At 45.8% G+C, this 19,407-nt stretch overlaps 1 protein-coding gene across 1 annotated transcript in view; it reads left to right on the forward strand.

The window, feature by feature from the left end:
• Positions 1–19,407, forward strand: part of LOC147306325 (protein phosphatase 1 regulatory subunit 37) — an 87,529-nt gene that overhangs the window by 39,982 nt on the left and 28,140 nt on the right. Inside the window, exons 9-10 of the mRNA XM_086273749.1 lie at positions 1,046–1,187; positions 7,147–7,313. Coding sequence (XP_086129875.1) covers positions 1,046–1,187; positions 7,147–7,313 — 309 coding nt within the window. The remainder of the gene's footprint in view (positions 1–1,045; positions 1,188–7,146; positions 7,314–19,407) is intronic.

Below are 19,407 nucleotides of genomic sequence, written 5' to 3' on the forward strand. Positions count from 1 at the left end.
CTTGCAGGCCGTAATGATGATAATTAGAGCCATAGCTGGTTGTGTCGAATATGATGATGAAGAGAGCTGTTATTAACCTTTCTGCTTGGTGTATCTGCGTTTTCTCTCTGTCCTCCGGGCTGGTTTAGTCCTTTGGAGGCCTGAGAGAGCGGGGGCAGACAAAACCTGCTCAACGTCAAATTGGACGGAAACTCTAAGCAGGGCTTTTCCGAGGTGGACGTGTCACCGAGAGCGCCAGCTTTGCCTGTTTCTGCTGCTTTTTTGTTTGAAGCCAGCACGGCATGTGTGAAAGCATACTGTGTTTTTGGTGGTTTCACACTCCTGCACCCCCTCAGACTTCTCACTCGAACCCTCCCGTGGTTTACGTTTGACAGGTTTCAACCATGCTTGACTCTCACACACTCTCAACCATGCAGTTGCCTCTTTAATTGTCTGCTATTATCCCTCGTGCATATCCATTCAGGGAGGCTCTCCCTCCCTCTCCTCCTCCCCTCTTCACCGGAGAAGCTTCTCGCCACGCGTCGGATGCGGCGCTGCCTCTGTGTGCCGTGACTCAGTGAGGGAAAGGAAAAAAAAGGTGGGGTGTTGGGGGCTCTCGAGTGTGTTTGTTGTCACTGCGGTGCAAATTAACATAGAGGAAGACGCTCTCAGGGTCTGTCAGTTGCTTTCCTAGCTTCCTTTCCACCCCCGCGCTCCCTCTTTCTTCAGAGCAGTGACCAGAGGAGTTTAACAAGGGTGGTGAGGCGAGGGGGCAACCGAGGAGTGGGTGGCGCGTTCCTCTTCAAGCTGCTGGGCAACACGGGCCCCTTGTGCCCTCGACACCCCCACTTTGCTGCACCAGCTAATCAACCTTCAATGCTAATGTGGCTCTGGAGAGTAAAAACAGAAGTTCTGAAGATTAACACGAGAGGAAACATTTTGAAAAGGAAGAATAATCACTGTATAATCACAATGATAATTAAAACTTCTCACACTCACTTGCACAAAGGAACACACAGTGATTAACTGGTGGGTTAAGTAAGTCGTCTTGAACCCTGTGTTGCAGCCAGTGCTGAAGGTCCTGCAGGTCCTGGATTTGAGTGAGAATCTGTTGGGGAACGAGGGGATCCAGATCATCAGGGAACCTCTCATGGTCAACAACTCAGTGCTGCAGCTTGGCCTGGCCCAAGCCAGCATCACCTGTGAAGGTACACCATGTTAGTCTGTGTTCTGCATTTGTAATATAGCTCAAGTTCACTTGTCACGAGATAAAGTGTAGAAAAACATAAGGCTCATGTACAGTCCTGCGTCACGTTGGGTTACTGCACGCAGCATCAGTCAGAAGTAGCTTCTTTGTACAGTAACATTAGCCTTAGGGTCGGGTCCAGATTTGGTGCTGCTGTCTTATTCTTTTTTCCATCGTCTGGGCCTCATATCATCTTTCTAACAAGAGATATTAACAATATTTTAACCACTGAAAAACGCATCTAAGCTCTGCTAGGAAAAAATGAAAAATCAAACAGTTACTTTCACACCTCAGTCTAAATCCAGAAGCTTGTTTCTGCTCACGAAACACTTTGTGACCCACTTTGAGCATCAGTATAATGGGATGTAGTTCACTAGCTGGGCCCACGTCCTCATTTTAGGTTTGACAGTGTTTTAGTAGGTAAAGGTGAATGCTTGGACATGAATTAAGCTGCGGTTTAGGGAAGGCCTCGAAGGGGACTGGCGACGGCTCCCGGGCCTGGCAGATCCCCAAAGAAGGCATCCCCTAAAAGCAGTAATAACTGTGCGACACGAAGGTCGAAGACGTCAGCAGATTTTCGATTCGACTTATTAATACAGCACCAAACCACAGTGACAGACACCTCGAGACCCTGCAATGATGTCTAGAGGGAAACCCAACAATCATATGACCCCCTATGAGCAGCACTTTGGCGACAGTGAGAAGGAAAAACTCCCTTTTAACAGGAAGAAACCTCCGGCAGAACCAGGCTCAGGGAGGGGCGGGGCCATCTGCTGCGATTGGTTGGGGAGACAGAAGGAGAAGAGGACAAAGACAAGTGCACGGAGAGCGAACGTCGCTCCGTGGTGTGGAGTGGATGAACTCGGACAATTTGGAAGGAATGGCAGGAGAAGAGATCCAAGGAAGTTGCAAACAACGGAAATCTTAATGGATGAATGAGGGGAACCCTCCTTCAGGGAGCAACGTGGCTCAACTTTGAGCTGAAGCTCTGACGGACAAGAATGCTGGATTTGAGATTTGAGGCAGGGCTTGGCGGCTCGAAGAGCTTGTCAGCTTGTCTTTGAGTAGAAGATGGAGAGGGGGTGCTTAGCTGGTTAATTACTTCAGATAAGGTAACGATAACAACTGAGCTGATTTCTGAATGAACAGAAGAACAGCAGCAGCTTGGGAAGAGTTGATGAATTGAAAGACTGATTAGAGGAAAATAATCTCTATAACAATAACCCCCAAAATCATCCGAGAGCAGAGAGCGAGTCCACTGGACTTCGTGGGAGATGATAAGCCGTTCAGACGCAGTCAGAACCGTGAGTCGACTTAGAGAGCGGTCTCGAATGATTCTGTCGAGGCGGGATGCCTGATGAGGCTAGTGAAAGCACATGAGAAGTGAAGGGACCGTTTGGATGTCTTAAAAGGAGTGATAGAGGACAGAACCTGGCATCTCGGTGCCATGAAGGTTCACCTTTGTTTTGCAAAGGCAGGAAAGATGGCAGCGAAACTGGCATCTCGGTGCCGGAAGCATGCTGCTGCATTTACAAATGAAGGAAAAAGAGAGAACCTGGCATCTCGGTGTCACCAGGTTCGCCGGTGCTTTGCGAAAGCAGGAAAGATGGCAGCGAATCTGGCATCTCGGTGCTGAGCAGAGAAACTGGCAACTCTGTATTAGAAAGCGTGCTGCTGCATTTGCAAATGAGGGATAAAGAAGAACCAGGCATCCTGGTGTCAAGCTTGATATTGCATTCGTGAAGGAGGGACAGAGGAAGAGAACCTGGCATGCTGCTGCATTTGCAAATGAGGGACAAAGAGAGAACCTGGCATCTCGGTGCCAGAGGGGTTTACTACTAGGGATGGGTATCGAAACCCAGTTCTTGTTGAGAACCGGTTCCCACTGTTTCAATTCCTTGGAATTGTTTGCCATTTTTGCAAACGATTCCCTTATCGATTCCAGTCGCCCCGAATGACGTCACCACGTCGCGGAGCGTCATTTACCTGGCAGGAAGCACGGCGGCTCAAACACTCAAAAGCTTGGTTACACTTTACGAGAACGGATGACAACAGGGCAACTTGCAATACTTGCAAAGCAGATATTTCATTTAAGGGAGGAAACACTACGAATATGCAAAAGCATTTGCTCACAAAACACACGATGACCTTAAACGAATGTCGTGTTTTTAATTTGCTCCGGACTCGTGAATCTCAACCCAGCAGCAGCGGTAACGTTTGCACGTCCTCTCCCGTTAATGCAGCAGGTAAATAATCAACTAACAGTGCATATTATGTTAGCGCGATCTGCCTTATTACAAAACCATTACTGTGCATTTAGTGACCATGACGAGAGACAGAGTCTGGCTCAGATGCTGGCAGTTCTCGCTGCAGTCTGCCGGTAGCGTCTCCTTTCAGGCCAGGATAGACGAATGTCACCGAGCAGTGACTCAGTTTGTGGTCAAAGGCTTGAACCCATTTCCCACAGCAGATGATTTTCAGTAAGTGAATGTGTTTAATTGTAGGCAGGGACATTACTGGATATTCTTGTGTAATTGCTACAGAATAATTTATGTTACACTTTGTTATTGCTACAGAAGAATATTTATTTTATTATTTTACATTTACAAATTTTTTTCCTGGGGATCCTGTGACCCCCCATTGAAGAGCCGTAGGCTGGATCTCTTAAGATCTCACTGTTGGGTTTGTAAGGCCATGTTACTCCTAAATTTCTATCTTGTTCAAAGAGAAGATATAAAACAAAGTTCTAAGCTAATCGACCTTAGTGTTCTCCTTTTTTAAAGAGAATCGATAAGAGAATCGATAAGGAATCGAATCGTTAAACAGAATCGATAATGGAATCGGAATCGTGAAAATCTTATCAATACCCATCCCTATTTATTACTGCTTTGCAATAACGGATGCAGAGAAACTGGCAACGTGGTGGAAGAAGATTGCTGCTGCGATTACGAAAGATGGCTATAGAAGGAACCAGCTAGAACAGGGGTGGGCAACTCCAGGCCTCGAGGGCCGGTGTCCCTGCAGGTTTTAGATGTGTCCTTGAACCAGCACAGCTGATTTAAATGGCTAGATTAGCTCCTCAACATGTCTTGCAGTTCTCCAGAGGCCTGGTAACGAACTAATCATGTGATTCAGGTGTGTTGACCCAAGGTGAGATCTGAAACCTGAAGGACACCGGCCCTCGAGGCCTGAAATTGCCCACCCCTGAGCTAGAAGGATTCTCTGCTGCTTTAGCCATGATGGATGGACCGAACTGGCAACTCAGGGGTAAGAAGCTTGTTGCTGCGATTTGCACATGGGCAATATAGCAAGAGCCTGACACCACTTTGCTAGAAGGGTTTGCTGCTGCTTGCAATGATAGAAGCGAAGAAACTGGCAGTTCGGTAGTAGGGAAGCTAGATGCTGCATGCAAATGGGGGATGAAGGAAAACCTGGCATCCCAGTGCCTTTTTATTTATTTGTCTATGCAGACAACGCCAACCCGATGGTAGAAAAGCTGCTGCTGCTTTCGCAAATGAGGGATAAAGGAAACTGGCAACCCGGTGCCGACGTTTGCTAAGGAGTTTAGCCGAGGAGGGAAGAGGCTGGGAACCTGACAACTCGGTGTTGAGGTTTGCTGCAGAATTTTGCGAAGGAGGGTTGGGTGGCTGAGAGGCTGACAACCCGGTGCCGATGTTTGCCGCAGAGTTTAGCAGAGGAGGGATGAGTGGCTGAGAGCCTGTCAACTCAGTGCCGACACTTGCTAAGGAGTTTAGCGGATGAGAGGTTGGGAACCTGGCAACTCGGTGCTGAGGTTTGCTGCAGATTTTTGCGAAGGAGAGATGGGTGGCGGAGAACCTGGCAACCCGGTGCCGATGTTTGCCGCAGAGTTTAGCAGAGGAGGGATGAGTGGCTGAGAGCCTGTCAACTCAGTGCTGACACTTGCTAAGGAGTTTAGCGGATGAGAGGTTGGGAACCTGGCAACTCGGTGCTGAGGTTTGCTGCAGATTTTTGCGAAGGAGAGATGGGTTGCTGAGAACCTGGCAACCCGGTGCCGAGGTTTGCCACAGAGTTTAGCAGAGGAGGGATGAGTGGCTGAGAACCTGGCAACTCGGTGCCAATGTTGGAGTTTAGCAGATGAGAGGTTGGGAACCTGGCAACTGGGTGCCGACGTTTGCTGCGGAGTTTGTTTGTTTTTTTATGTGTGTGTCATCTTTTCTGAGAAACTGGCAGTTTGGTGGTAGGGAGCTTGCTGCTGCGTTTGCGAATGGGAAGAACTGGGCATCCCAGTGCCAACTTGCGTAAGCATTTAGCGAAAGGAGGGATTGATACATCACGACGATGGAGAACAGTAGAGTATGGAGCTAGTGACAGATTTCCGGCTTGCATTAAAGGGTGTTAGTAGGAAGGAGAACAGAGCTGTGCTTCCCCGTGCTACCTGGCTTTGTTTGGAAGCGTGGGTTCAGCGCTGCCGGCTAAGTCGCCCAGCCTGTGACCCGTTTCGGAGCAACGTGAGAGGAGCTGTGAGTTCTGCTGACAGGCGGCCGGAGTTGCTTCATGACTGGATTTAGCGGAGATAAACCGACTGGATGGATGGACGTAGCAGACCGTATGTTGGGTGGCGAGAAAACTGCTAGGAGGTCGTCAGCATTTGGTTTTTTGGAAGCTCCGCCATGACGTTCGGTGTGTTTCTGGGATGGATGCAGAGCTTGGGTAGTTGTTCGTCTGACGCGCTGACGGACTTGAGGGTGATTGTAGCGAAGGGTGAGTAAAATTACGTTACTCCTGAGAGATGAGCTGTGTCGAAAGGTATTCGACGACCCTGTTTGCACATAAACGAGAATGAACAGTTTGCAGAACTGGGGGGAACCTATATAGATGACAACCGGAAGGAGGGTGTTTGGAGGCGTGGTCACGCTACATAATCTCCAATACATAATAGTTTCAGTGATGCAAAGGAAACCTTGGCCTCTTGGTTGTTGCTGTCTGGTGCTCAGGCATTAGAGCAGATCATCCAATAATCAGAGGGTTGGTGGTTGGATCCCTGCCTTGCTCTGTGATGTATCCATCAGACAGAGAATGAACATGAGTGAAACTTGGATTGAAAGCACTCAGGTGTAGAAAAAAGTCTTGTGTGATGGGGGGAGTGAGCCATGTTGTATAAAGTGCTTTGAGTAGAAAAGTACTTTATAGGGATCAGTCCATGTACCATTTAATTACATCAGGATTGATGTAATTAAATACCCTGGCAGCAAGGCATTAATTATTGTTCCAGTTCCATCAGATCCTGTATGAAAAACATGCTCTGGTATCCAGAGCCATGATGTTTTTGGTTAGCTGTTGAATCTTCAAATTATTTTCCCATATGGATGAACTTTGTGGCACTAGCTAAAGATCATATGCTAAGATCATGTTATAACTTGTTTTTATCCCATGAGCCTTTAAAGGACCCAAGTTTACTTTTTCAGGTATCCTCCTGTGCAGGGGTGTCCAACTCCAGGCCTCGAGGGCCGGTGTTCTGCAGGATTTAGATGCGTCCTTGATCCATCACAGCTGATTTAAATGGCTAAATGACTTCCTCAACATGTCCTGTAGTTCTCCAGAGGCCTGGTAATGAACTAGTCAAGTGATTCAGGTGTGCTGACCCAGGGTGAGATCTGAAACCTGGAGGCCTTGAGTTGGACACCCCTGCTCCAGTGAATTATCAGATTAACACTGATATATCCCATCATACTGATGCTCAGGTTTCCTGTTTAAGTCTGCTCTAACATCATGTCTTCTTCCCCTTCACCCCCAACCTTCCTGAGGGTTTTTCTCTACATCAATATATATTTAAAAACTGAATTGAAAATAATATAAGATAAAGTAATGTTATCTTTACAGAGGGATTATTTTGGGTTTGCATCTTGTATCTTCCTGATATCCCGTTTTTTGTGGTGGAGGTGCTGTGGCACTTGCTGAGTTCCTTGCTGAGAGTCTTCAGATTCAGAGGCTGGACCTCCGTCACAATGAGGTGAAAGTGGGAGGCCTGATGGCCCTGAGTCTGGCCTTGAAAATCAACCGTTCTCTTTGTAGTCTACATGTGGACCACATACCCCAACAGGAGCAGGTAGGTGCAACTTGAACTGCATCTTCTCTGTGTGAGTGCTTGGTGTTAGATACTGATTACTCGTGTTTACATTAGCAAAATGATGGCAAAATATGATCTAAACTTTCAGACTCAACAGAACTGAACTTGAATTTAGTCTTGACAGCTTTGTACTATTACAGTATGTATTCAGACATTTGGTTGTTTGCTTCATTTCAGTTTTTGTTACACCTGAAAAAGATTTTTAAAATCCAACATCATCTGTTCAGTTTCACTCATGGTGAAGCCACCTCGCCCATTTCAGAGGTTTGACTATACCAGGGGTCGGCAACCCGCGGCTCCGGAGCCGCATGCGGCTCTTTAGTCCTTATAGTGCGGCTCCGCGTGGTTTGGGAAAATAAATTAGAAGTATTTAGCTGAAGTGTAATTTATTTATGTTAGTTCTTTTTTAACTTGTAGTTCTAAATTGGAAGATTATTGTGATATTGAAATATAAAAATAAAATTATATTAAATTATTTTTCCTTTGCTCAAAATAAGTGTCACACTTGTGGAAGCCGGTGTAGCCGCCGAAACGCCGTGCATTTATCGAGGCCAGTTATGGATCTTCGGATCCACATTATGTCAGCAGCTCCACCGTGAACTATGTTAAAAACAAACACCGCTCACGCCTCACAGACGACAGCTTACAGTCCTGCATAAAGATGAATGTACAGCCCCGATTTGAAGACGCTGTGCGCAGAGGTTCGGGAGCAGAAGTCCCATTGTGAATATATCACGGCAGACCCGACGATGTTTCCATGAACACGCTTTTCACACATGGTTGCTGTACACATACAGCCGGCGTCCGCCTCCCCTGCAGCAGCGCTGCAGGCCACGCCCCGCCACACACCTTAACCTGGTAAAATACATATTTAGGCAGAATTTTGAAAATATCTCTTTTTCATTTTGTAGCAGCATAGAGCTTTTTTCCAATTATTTTTTAAAAGTCAGGTCAAGGCTCCAAAAGCTCAAAGGCGATATAACAGTTTGTGTTTGCTGGATCATTGTAGTTCAGCTTTCCTTTGTTATGTTTCTTTAAGAGCTCAAAATGTGTTCATTACATAAATAAAATGTAATTTTCTCTGTAGCACTTCATGGATTTCATAAGCAGCACACCTTAGTTGTTCACACAAAGCATAAAGGTAAAAAACAATATACACAGTGTTATCTTCATTTTAGATGTCAACAAGTATTTGCGGCTCCCAGTGTTTTCTTTTGCGTGGGAACTGGGTCCAAATGGCTCTTTGGTGTTAAAGGTTGCAGACCCCTGGACTATACAGTACTTGGCTAATAACTTGGCTCTAGTGTGAGTGGAAGTGTATGGTGTCGGTAGAAGAACTGTAAAATCTATGCAACCCTTAACTGTCCAGTGGTCCAAATTGGAGTCTTGGCCCGGCCAATTCTAGCCCCTGGGCCTCATATTTGACACCCGTTATGTAAAGCCTGTAACGTAGCCAGCATATATGCCTGTGTGACATGTAGCAGGGCTTCAGTGGGGTGCAGTGAACCCTGATAAACAGGAGTGCTGTTGATCTAGAATGAAAGGCTCCATGTCTGTTTGTCCCACTCAGGCTGCGGTTACAGATTTGTCTCTCTGAGCCACAAGTCTCTCATTTATGTCTCGGTTCATGTGTGACTTTTGTTTTCGTGTGGGTGTGGGTGTGCGCGCCGCTCTCTTCACCTTCCCTGGTTTCAGAGGCCTGAGGAAAACGATGCCATAACTTTAATACACGCCCCTGCTGGATTCACAAAATAATTACCCACACTTGCCATCTGTTTGTCATGATTTTATCTCTGCTAACTTATTTGCATATTAAAGCATTAATTAAAATCTCTGAGGAAAGCAACGCTTACTTTAAAACGAACTCTGAAGGCGATCCGTGCACGGCTTCCAGAGATGTTTTATTTTTGTTTGCATTGTTTGTTTGTTGCTTTGGTGGGGTTGTTTGTTGTTTACACAGTTTAGTCTGATGTTTATTAACTGTGTCCTCTGGCTAAAGTCAACCGGCAGGATGTGCCAGATTCTGGAGAAGAGCCACGACGTTTCTGTGAATGTGTGTCATTAAATCTGGGATTTCTTCATCTTTTTTTCTCTCTTTCTTTGCACCACAAACCTGCACGCTGCCGGATCTATTTCCATGCTCCTCTAAGCTGCCGAGAGATGTGATTAGCATTTCCACCATCGCTCGACGTTAGTGTGGCGGGACATTTTGGGGGAATTGTAATAAGGGAATTTTTAAGCTCTGTTCTGTGGTTTTTAGAGCCACACAGCTGGGATTTGTCTTGGCTTGGCATATCCAGGTGGGAGGAGTGACGATTGTATTAAAAAGCAAATCTTTCCATCAGAAAACAGCGGGCGGCCAGATCAAGTGTTCTCGCTCAGTCACATTCCCCGGGTCGCCGAGGAATATGTGAAAATTTCATTCTTCTAAAGGAAAATAAGTGTGGGCATGAACGTGAGCGAGTGACAGAGGGGGCTGTGGCAGCGCCGTGTATTTGTCACAGTCACTGATATGGACTGTGTGTTCATACATGTGTCTCTTGTATGTGTGTGGTTTTATGGCGATGTGGGGGGTGATTGAAGATGCGCATATTTAAAAGGCGAGAGAGAGAGAGGGGAGGAAATCTGGGGCCTCTTGTCTTTGTTTACAAGAGTCTGATTTTTCATGTCTGTTGCCACACTGCTCCATTTGATCAGTGGCCTGTTTACTGTTAATTATTAATTATTTACCCACTTGAAATATTCATGCACCCTGGCCCTGGTGGAAAGCAGCTTTTTTCCAAGGGGCAAGTTATCTCTGTAGCCACTACAAGGTGGAGCTGTTTATACACCCTTATCAGGAGACTGTGTAACCCAGCTAATGAACTAAACTTCCCTGCCCAACTCTCCCTGAACGTGGGCTTGGACGACGGAGCCTCGCAGCATGTTTACCTGTTTGATGCTTAAATATTTGGCTTTGGATTTGGCCAGCGTGTGCATCCCGTCAGCTGTTCTCCAGCAGAGCAGCTGCGCGATAACGCTGGAGATGGTGCTCTGCTGAATGTTGTGTGTCAGCAAGGTGTAGCTATTGTCTCACTGAGTCATAATTACAAGTGGTGTGTGCGTGCAGGACACTGCTTCCTATGACCTGCAGCACTGTGACCCCAGCCAATCAAAGGGAACCTCTTCCTATATAAAAGTGGCATTCAAATCGCATGGCCCTCATTTCCTTAGAGGTGAAAACTGTACTGACGTTTGAGCCTCGGAGCATCTCAGACACTCTGATTATTCAGTAAAGTCTTTGTCACTACCAGAAGCTCTCAGAGAGTCAGAGAACGACTTTAACATCTGCACATGAGACAGCTCATGAACGCTGGAGGACCCAGACCACGTCTAAGGATCCTGCTGGACTCGGAGCTGAAGCTGCGGTGCATCGTGCCCAGGAATCAAACAGCACGCCTCTGAAACTGTTTCTGTCCAATCTGCTGCAGATGTTTCAGTGTTGACAAAGAAAACCTGCAGCCTCATGTAACAAGAACCATCTGATCCAGTGTGACTCTGGTTTACATACTGGTACATGACAGACTACTGCATTACGCTCAGCTTTGTGTTTGGTACAGCTAGCAATAGTCAGTTAGGAGGTGACGACTCTCACACAGTCTCTGTAACATCTCATCAACAAACATGGTGTAAACTTGGCATTATTCTCATGTTTCACTAACACTACAGGTAATAAGTGTTAAAAGGGAGTTTTTCCTTCCCACTGTCACCAACGTGCTGCTCACAGGGGTTCACATGATTGTTGGGTTTTCTCTGTGTTTTTTTACCTTCCAACATAAAACATCTCGAGGCAAAATAAAAACGCCGATCACGTCTGATAAATGACCGTGAAAAGATCAGCTCTGACTGTACCCAACAATGCTGACTGTTCACACCTCGGTTTAGCTTAGCGACTGCCTTTGGATCACTTTGCTGTGAATGTGAGAGCGACGAGTGACATCTGAGAAAAGATGCTTGTGCCTGCTAGGATCTGTGCAGAGACTGCTGTGAGAAATGAACTGCACAGGGGGGCATCATCTGAAGGAGCGTGGATTCTTATTTGGAGAAGAGCGTGAGACAAAAAGGTCTCTGGGTATGTGTTTGGGCCCCTTCCTGTCACGGTCAGTCCCAGGAGGGTAGCTAGGTGACGGGACAGCCTGACCATGCATGTAGTCAGCACTCAGGTTTGAGCTCACATCATGATGACACTGCTGCTCTGGGGAATAAAGTGCGTAGGCAGACAACAGCAACCAGGCAGAACAAGCCTCCCAGCAATGCCTCACAGGGCAGCGAGGAATGGCTTAGAGTAGCTGGAGGGAGCAGGGTTCACTGCTCCCAGATCAGCCTGGTACCTGTACGAACACACGGAACAAAACTGTGAGTGTCTTTATTGTCCTTATCTTATCTTAGACCCACTGTCAAAACAGCAAAGCACCAATATTATACAAATCTGTCAAAACTTGTTTAAACCTCAAAGTTATTTTGTTATTTTTCAGGCAACTGTGAGAAAAAATAAATGTAACGACTAAAACTCGTTTTTCTGTCATTTGGCTAAAATAATGACCATAATGAACATTTATGGTTAACAACTACAATTATATATTTACATTAAAAATGTAATTGTCATTAAAGAGCACAGAAATAAGAAATAATAATAATTCTTTTCAGAAGATTGTTGGTAAAAACCAATATTGTTCATGTAGGGCCGCTGGATTTGTTCAGCACTTATATATGTGTGAAATGAATGTTTGGTCATTAGCAGGTAATCATATCGTATATGTGAATGCTGGCTGGTTTCATTTCAGTGTGTTTAAACTCCAGTTTTGTCCTCACTAACATGCAGCAGCCGACATTTCTCTCATGATACCTCTGAAAGGGACAAAGCTGGATGAGTCTCTCCAGCAGACGAGGGGGGGTTGCTGAGGGGTAGAGGGGGTAATCCCCAGTCTCTCTGCAAACACAACAACAACTGCAACAACACACTCCTTGCTGCACTCATGATGTATTTTCAGGCAAAAACAGGCATATTTGCCAGCTGTGTAATTTACTGCGGCTCTCATTTGCATATTAAAGCCTTAATTAGCCCCTCTGAGCGTGTGTGTGTGTGTGTGTGTCTGCGTGTGTGTGTGTGTGTGCGCGTGTGTGTGTGTGTGCGTGTGTGTGTGTGTGTGTGCGTGTGTGTCTGCGTGTGTGTGTGTGTGTGCGTGTGTGTGTGTGTGCGTGTGTGTGTGTGTGTGTGTGTGTGTGCGCGCGTGTGTGTATGTGTGGCTGTGGTTGGGGGTGCAGCAGAATCACTTAGATGTGTAGTTAGAGGGGGTGTACACCATTTTGAATCGGTCTGGATCGGGGCCAGAAGGGAGAGGAGCGACTTCCTGTCCCAGCCCGGCAGGGTGTGACGAGAGAGGAACGTGAAGCTCTCTGATGAATAGGACTCGACACATCTCCTCGTCCTTTTTAATCACCTCCAAACCACAAGGTGTGACCTGCGACATCACCCAAAGAGGGGATATCTTTTCCTTTCTCACAGAGTGGAGGCTGGGTACATGTTCATATTCTCTCTTCACATTTATACAGTCCCATGTCTCTCTCTATGTACCTATGAGCAGAGATGGGCAGTAAGGTGGGCGACCGTGGCTCAGGGGGTTGGGAAGCGTATCTGTAACCGGAAGGTCGCCGGTTCGATCCCCGGGCTCTCTGTCCTGGTCGTTGTGTCCCTGGGCAAGACACTTTACCCTACTTGCCTACTGGTGTTGGCCAGAGGGGCCGATGGCGCGATATGGCAGCCTCGCTTCTGTCAGTCTGCCCCAGGGCAGCTGTGGCTACAACTGTAGCTGCCTCCACCAGTGTGTGAATGCGAGAGTGAATGAATAGTGGCATTGTAAAGCGCTTTGGGTGCCTTGAAAAGCGCTATATAAATCCAATCCATTATAATCTGATTACTTTTTTCTAGTAACGAGTAAAGTAAGGGATTACTATTGCAAAAACGGTAATTAGATTACCGTTACTTTCCCGTAGGAACGCTGCGTTACTGCGTTACTAAAACCGTGAGTTTTTTGCGAGAATGTCTCACGACAGTGACGTAAGCGAGTGCGCCGTTCGTGACAACAGCTGTGTGCAGATCAACAGTGAATCACATATCGAGTGCAGAGAGAGTATGAGCGTGCAGCGTTTAAAGCGTGGAAGTACTGACCTTACTTTGAGTTTGATTCTATAAAAAGTGACAAAAACATTAGTGTCCGCTGTGCGTGGGAAGAAAACTTCTTTTTACAGCGAAAAAACCCTAAACTTCCAGCAAGCACCGAGTAGCTACGACGTAATGGGAAACTCACAGAGAAACTCACGGATTCTTCCACTGACCGCGGCACACCTGCACCAGGGTAAACCTCCGCCTACCCCACTCCTGCTTTACAGGTGAAAATAGAGCAACAGGACCGCTGAGTCTTTGACTTTATTTATTTTCTGCTGTGTTTTACTTGCATCTATTTAAAACAGTGAGTGTAAACACAAAAAAATTATTTTATTTTATGAGCTGGAATGTGCAGAAAATAGGTTTAAATGTTAAACTAATTTCTTCAAGTCAGAGAATGTTGCAGATAATAAAATGTTTGCTTGATGCATAAAGTTAAAAGATTAAAACTAATAAAACAAGTTTTAAAAAGAGACTTTTCCATTTGATTACATTTTGTATGATGATTATGCAGAAAAAGTAGAATTGGGCTGAAAGATCTATCACTTTATCACCTATTCAGGTTGTAAATCGTGTTTTTAAAAAGTAACTAAGTAACTAAGTAATTATTTCCTTGAAAAAATAAGTAATCAGTAAAGTAACGCGATTACTTTTTGGGGGAAGTAATCAGTAATTAGTTACTGATTACTTTTTTCAAGTAACTTGACCAACACTGCCTATAAGTAATATATGACACACCATGGGAGAGAGCCAGAGTTTAATCATGCTAATGATTAAGTACAGTAGTGGAATGAAGAGATGATTGAAGAAGTAGCACTCGGTGCATCATGGGAACCCCGAGCAGCTTGAATCTATCGTAGCATAACTTCAGGATGGGTCGAGGTCACCTGACCCAGCTCTAACTATATGCTTTATTCAAAAGTCCAGCTTTAAACTAAATCTTAGAAGCAGAGAGTGTCTGTCTTCTAAACCCAAACTGGGAGCAATAACAGAGTTTCCACACCAGAGGGGCCAAAGGCTCCACCTCCCATTCTACTTTTGAAACTCTGGGAAGTACAAGTGAGCAGTAAGTCGACCTGCAGTCTGAAAGTGCAACGCTCGGTTAGCTTCTCTACTGAAGTACTATGACCTGATTATTCAAGATTTTGTCAGTCAGGATTTTACAGTCATTTCTGAATCTAACATAAAGCCAGTGAAGAAAAGCTAATGTGGGAGAAGCGTCGTCTTCGCTTTCTGTATTTTTACTCGTTCCTGTCAGAGCAGTCGCTGAAGCATTCTGGTTTAACTGAAGGCTTTTCAGGGAGCTTTTAGACCAAACAGATAATAATGAACTGCAGTGGTCCAGCCTAGAAGTAATACATTTAATTTAATTTAATTTTAAGCCTCACTTTGAGACAGGATGTTTCCAATTTTAGGGATACTGTGCAAATGAATCCTACGTGAAAGCTTCACTCTCCTCTGTCTTTGCAGCCGAAGGATACATCGGAAATGACTCACAGTGTTACTGGAGTAACGCCATCTAAAGTACATATTTGGTTAGACACAGTGTCTCCACAGTTTGTAAGACCAAGAGCAATTTGAATTTAGAAGTGGTAACCAGAGGTCATCCAGACCTTTCACACATAGTTTAACTAATCGGCCTGTATATCAATGAATTGCTCGTAATATTGAGACGCACGTGTAATGTAAACTGTACTGGTCCCAGCACAAAGCCATGTTGAACTCCACGACCTTTGTGTGTGAGGATCACTGCAGTGCAGTTACTTTGATAACAGCAGCGTGTTTGAAATATTATGGTCAACAGTACCAAATGCTGCAGCTGCACAAAGCTCTTCAAGGTTTACATCCACCTGGTAGTTTGGTGACATTAAGTCAGATCATTTTTGTTTTTCTCTCGTTCCAGCCGTATCCCAAAGCAGTGAAACATTAGGTTCATTTTCTGCACCACAAACACAGCAGGCCTGTTTTTTCTGATTATAAATATGTGCTGATGTATCTTCAGCAGACTGACGTCACAGGTCATCTGAGTTTCTGTTGTTACGGTGCAGCCACACAGTTTTACAGAATGTGTGCCAACACCAACTGTATGTCAGTAAAAGAGCAGTTAGTGCTGTTAGACATAAGACCAAAAGCTTTACTATAATTACTGGCCTCACAGGGAATAGAAAGGTTGTCCTCACTGGGATTAATCCTTCCTGCAACTTCTCTTATCCAAACTTTAGTCACTTTCACAGCTTTTGTTGACACACACCAGTCAATGCAATTCTACATTTGGGGTCGTTTTATACGGAGGAGGCTTTTCTCAGTGGTCATAGCCCAGTAGGTCTACATTCCCCATTCAGACATGCAAGATGCTCGCTCAAACAACTTGGCATAATGACCAAAACATTGGAAGTTCTGCAATTGATATGTATGCATATGTATATAAACTCTGCATAAGTGGGGGTATCGGATCGGATCGCCTTTCAACGGGCATGTCCTGAGGCGCCACGCTCAAACAGTCACCCATCAGCAGCTGGCAGCCTCTCATCTGACTACCATGAAGCCCCATGCGTGTCTATCTCTCTAGCTCCCTTCATCCACAAGCCACATCCCTTTCACTTTTGGATGGTGGGCTGACTGCAGAAATTGCCCCTGTCCACCATGCGCACTGAATATTTAACTATGAATACGAAATATTCTGGCAAGACTTCAACCACCTTCAAAAGTGAGAGGCCCTCTAACTCTCACAGCATACACACACTGTCCCAAAATCCCCTCCTTTTCCCTCTCATGAATCGATCATCCCGTGCCTGTATGGAGGGGATGTCGGGAGAGGAAGTGGTGAATGATCTTCTCCGGTTGGGCACCAAAGTCAGCGAATGAAGGCGAAATTCCAGACGCTGAGGCTCTGTGGATGATAAGGCGGGACTCCTCCGACACAGCGCGGGGCTCCGGTGGAAAGAGGAGACTGACAGAGTGAGGCAAAACATAATGGCTGAGGAGTTCTGCTTTGGCTGTTTGCCGCCTTTTGCTTTTCTTTCCCTTCCACATGTCATCCCTACCAGACACGTTTCCCTTGTGCTTCACCTTAGTCCATGCCGCGGATCGAGCCCGACCTGCGCTGGTCTTTATCGCGTTCTCTCCAAGCCAATCAGCAGGGACCAGTGTTGATGTTCAGATTTCAGCTGGTTAGCATTTTGCCCACAACTGCGCTGCTTGATATGGAAGTAAACAGAGGCCCTGAATGGGCTGTAAGACGTTTGACTGCTTCGTGGTGTATTGTACGGTCAGCAGTCATTATCTGCAGAGAGCAAGAGGTCAAAGTCTTTGAAGAGCTGATGCTGAGGAAGAGGAGAGGCAAATGTGTGTAAACTCTCATGTTCCAAAGTGAAATGAGAGCTGCTACTTCTAAATTTATCTGACAGTTGATCCATGAATTAGTAACAGGGAGGTGACGGGGATCTGACGCTTTATATTACAACATGTTCTCATAGTTACACATTTGTAAGGCAGAGGGCCGATTACCTGTGACCTCCACCCCAGCGCTACCCTGGTTTATTATTTTAATACCACATAAGCACTGAAACAGGAGGAGAAGAAGTTTTCAGACGGCTCCAGCATCCCCTCCGTGTCCGTCTCTGAGCGACTCTACTGGAATATCATTAGCACAGCGGGAAACAGACCGTACAGAAACCGTGTCGCACAACGCGCAGTTCTAACGAAGTGGCGAACATGATGATTTTATCTGCTTTAATCACTGTTCTAGTCATGATGACCTATTACACACTCACCCACCACTGCTTTGGGTCCAGTAAAGCTGTCTGTGACTGGGCGTGTGCTCCCAGCACCTCTCATGGCTCCCAACCTTCAGCTCTCCAGTTGATGAACAGTTAGTGAGTAAAGCCAGATGAGGAAAAGATATCCTTGCTATGCTGAACTTACTGTGTGGTACAGGTGACCATTTAGGCAGTTACCAAGTTATAAGACTTGTAGTTACTGGCATTAGCGGCTGTGGGAGGCCTGCAGCAAGACAATTACCAGTAACTGGCATCCCACTGTGTCCACTATTGTTTCCCACTCCAAAAATAACCATAACTACTGCTGGCAACACTCACCTGTCAACATGTGGCCTGGTGCTGAAAACACACGAGACAGACCTGACTGTGCACAGAGGCGTGTGAACAACAGACTGATCCATTCATACACACTGACACTAAACACTTCATGCACAAGTCTTATCGTTCAGATCGTAACAGTCATAAACGCTGTGATTACAGCTCTGTGGCTCAGAAATAAAGTCCCGCCTCCACGGTGACACTGAAACCACGACCACAGGCCTGTTTGCCAGTTCGGTGTCACTGCTTGTGCTAGCACCCTGTCTTTCATGTCCTTCTTCCTCTATAGCTTAGCAACCTGCTCCACTGTCCCACTGTCACTCTGCCACACTCCACCCAGCCCCCAGCCTTACCTCCACCCAAGTCTGGTCCAGACACCATGGAGGGTAGGTAATTGGATTTGTTGTCACCTCCACTGGCTGGCAGGTCTGGTCTGTCTGCTCAGCTTAGTGATGAAGACATCAGTGTGACAGGGACCCTGAGAGAGGATCAGCTGCTGTCCTGGAGACCACTAATAGAGCTGTGGTCATGCCACGGCCATGACGCTGGGTGCAAGTGCCCACTCCACAGCTTGTGTGTGTGTGCGTGCATGTGTGTTTGAAGGGAGGTTGCATGGTGAATAAAGATAAGGCAGCCTTATTAAAGCAGTCCCTCTCTCAGTGGGAGAGGTCAGAGAAACCCTCAAACACACTTCTGTGGTTGTGGGCGATGCTGGCACCAGACACCACAGTCCTGGCATTCCCTGTGATGCTACGCATCTTATTAAAGCACTGAGAGGAGGCTCGCCAAAGTCAGGGTTTGTACTTTAGGCTTCATTGCAGTTGTCCCCTAGTTCACCTTATCGGGGGTCCATCAGTTCAGCGTCCAGAAAAAATCGTTGACTGAACACTTCACTAGTTTACTTGAATGCGAAGCAAAGCTCCTTACAGACACTTGCACCTTTGAGAATATTCAGGCTTGGAAACATTTTCCTCTTGTAAAGATGTGTTTGGCTGTCTCCACTTAGTTACAGTGGAAAAATAAGAACGACTGATTTGTGCAGATATGGAACAGTGTGCATAGATAAAACTGAGTAAAACACGGCAACACAACGTGTTGGGTTTGTGGACCTGGACACCACCTCGGTGTTTGTGCAGCAGCATCATAGCAGCCACGCTGTGAGCGTGGCTGACCCACCACCTGTGCACTCATTATGTGACGGCAGTGGTGAGTTCACTGCCAGTGACAGCACTGATGATGTGACTGTAACCATGAAATAACTGCAACAGCTATATGTCACTACACTTTGAGTTATTATAATAATAATAACATATTCATATATTTTGGTTGAATTATTACATTTATTTATTCTTCCTTTTTTGAAACCATGACATAGTCTTGGGCAGAATTGCCCAAAATCTCCTGTCTGATCATTTCTTAAAAATCTTTTCATTGACAGTAATGGACAGCACCGCAGTGGGGGATGCATGTCATTAGAGTAGATGTATTTCTGTAACTACGTTCACTCTGCGTACACCCTCAGAGCTCTGTTTTTTTGGTAACTGTGTTAAATCCTCACTGTGTCTGGATGCAGCTCGAAAGCAAGTTTGAAATTAGGGAAGCTGGAATCCGACTGAAGTCCTGACATTAATTAATGCTTCAGTTTGAAATGATTAATCTGTCTTCATTAACAGATATTACTGACGGCTTAAAAAGTCACCTGTCTCACCTGATTAGAAACAACAGCAGTAAAGGTGATGGAGAGGAGTTTGACCTTCACGTGCTTTAAATG

The sequence above is a fragment of the Aulonocara sp. 'chitande type north' Nkhata Bay genome, linkage group LG19, assembly GCF_057382095.1.
Source record: "Aulonocara sp. 'chitande type north' Nkhata Bay isolate Kocher_YH1m ecotype deep benthic linkage group LG19, A_spYH_male_GT1.1, whole genome shotgun sequence".
Classification (NCBI taxonomy): domain Eukaryota; kingdom Metazoa; phylum Chordata; class Actinopteri; order Cichliformes; family Cichlidae; genus Aulonocara; species Aulonocara sp. 'chitande type north' Nkhata Bay.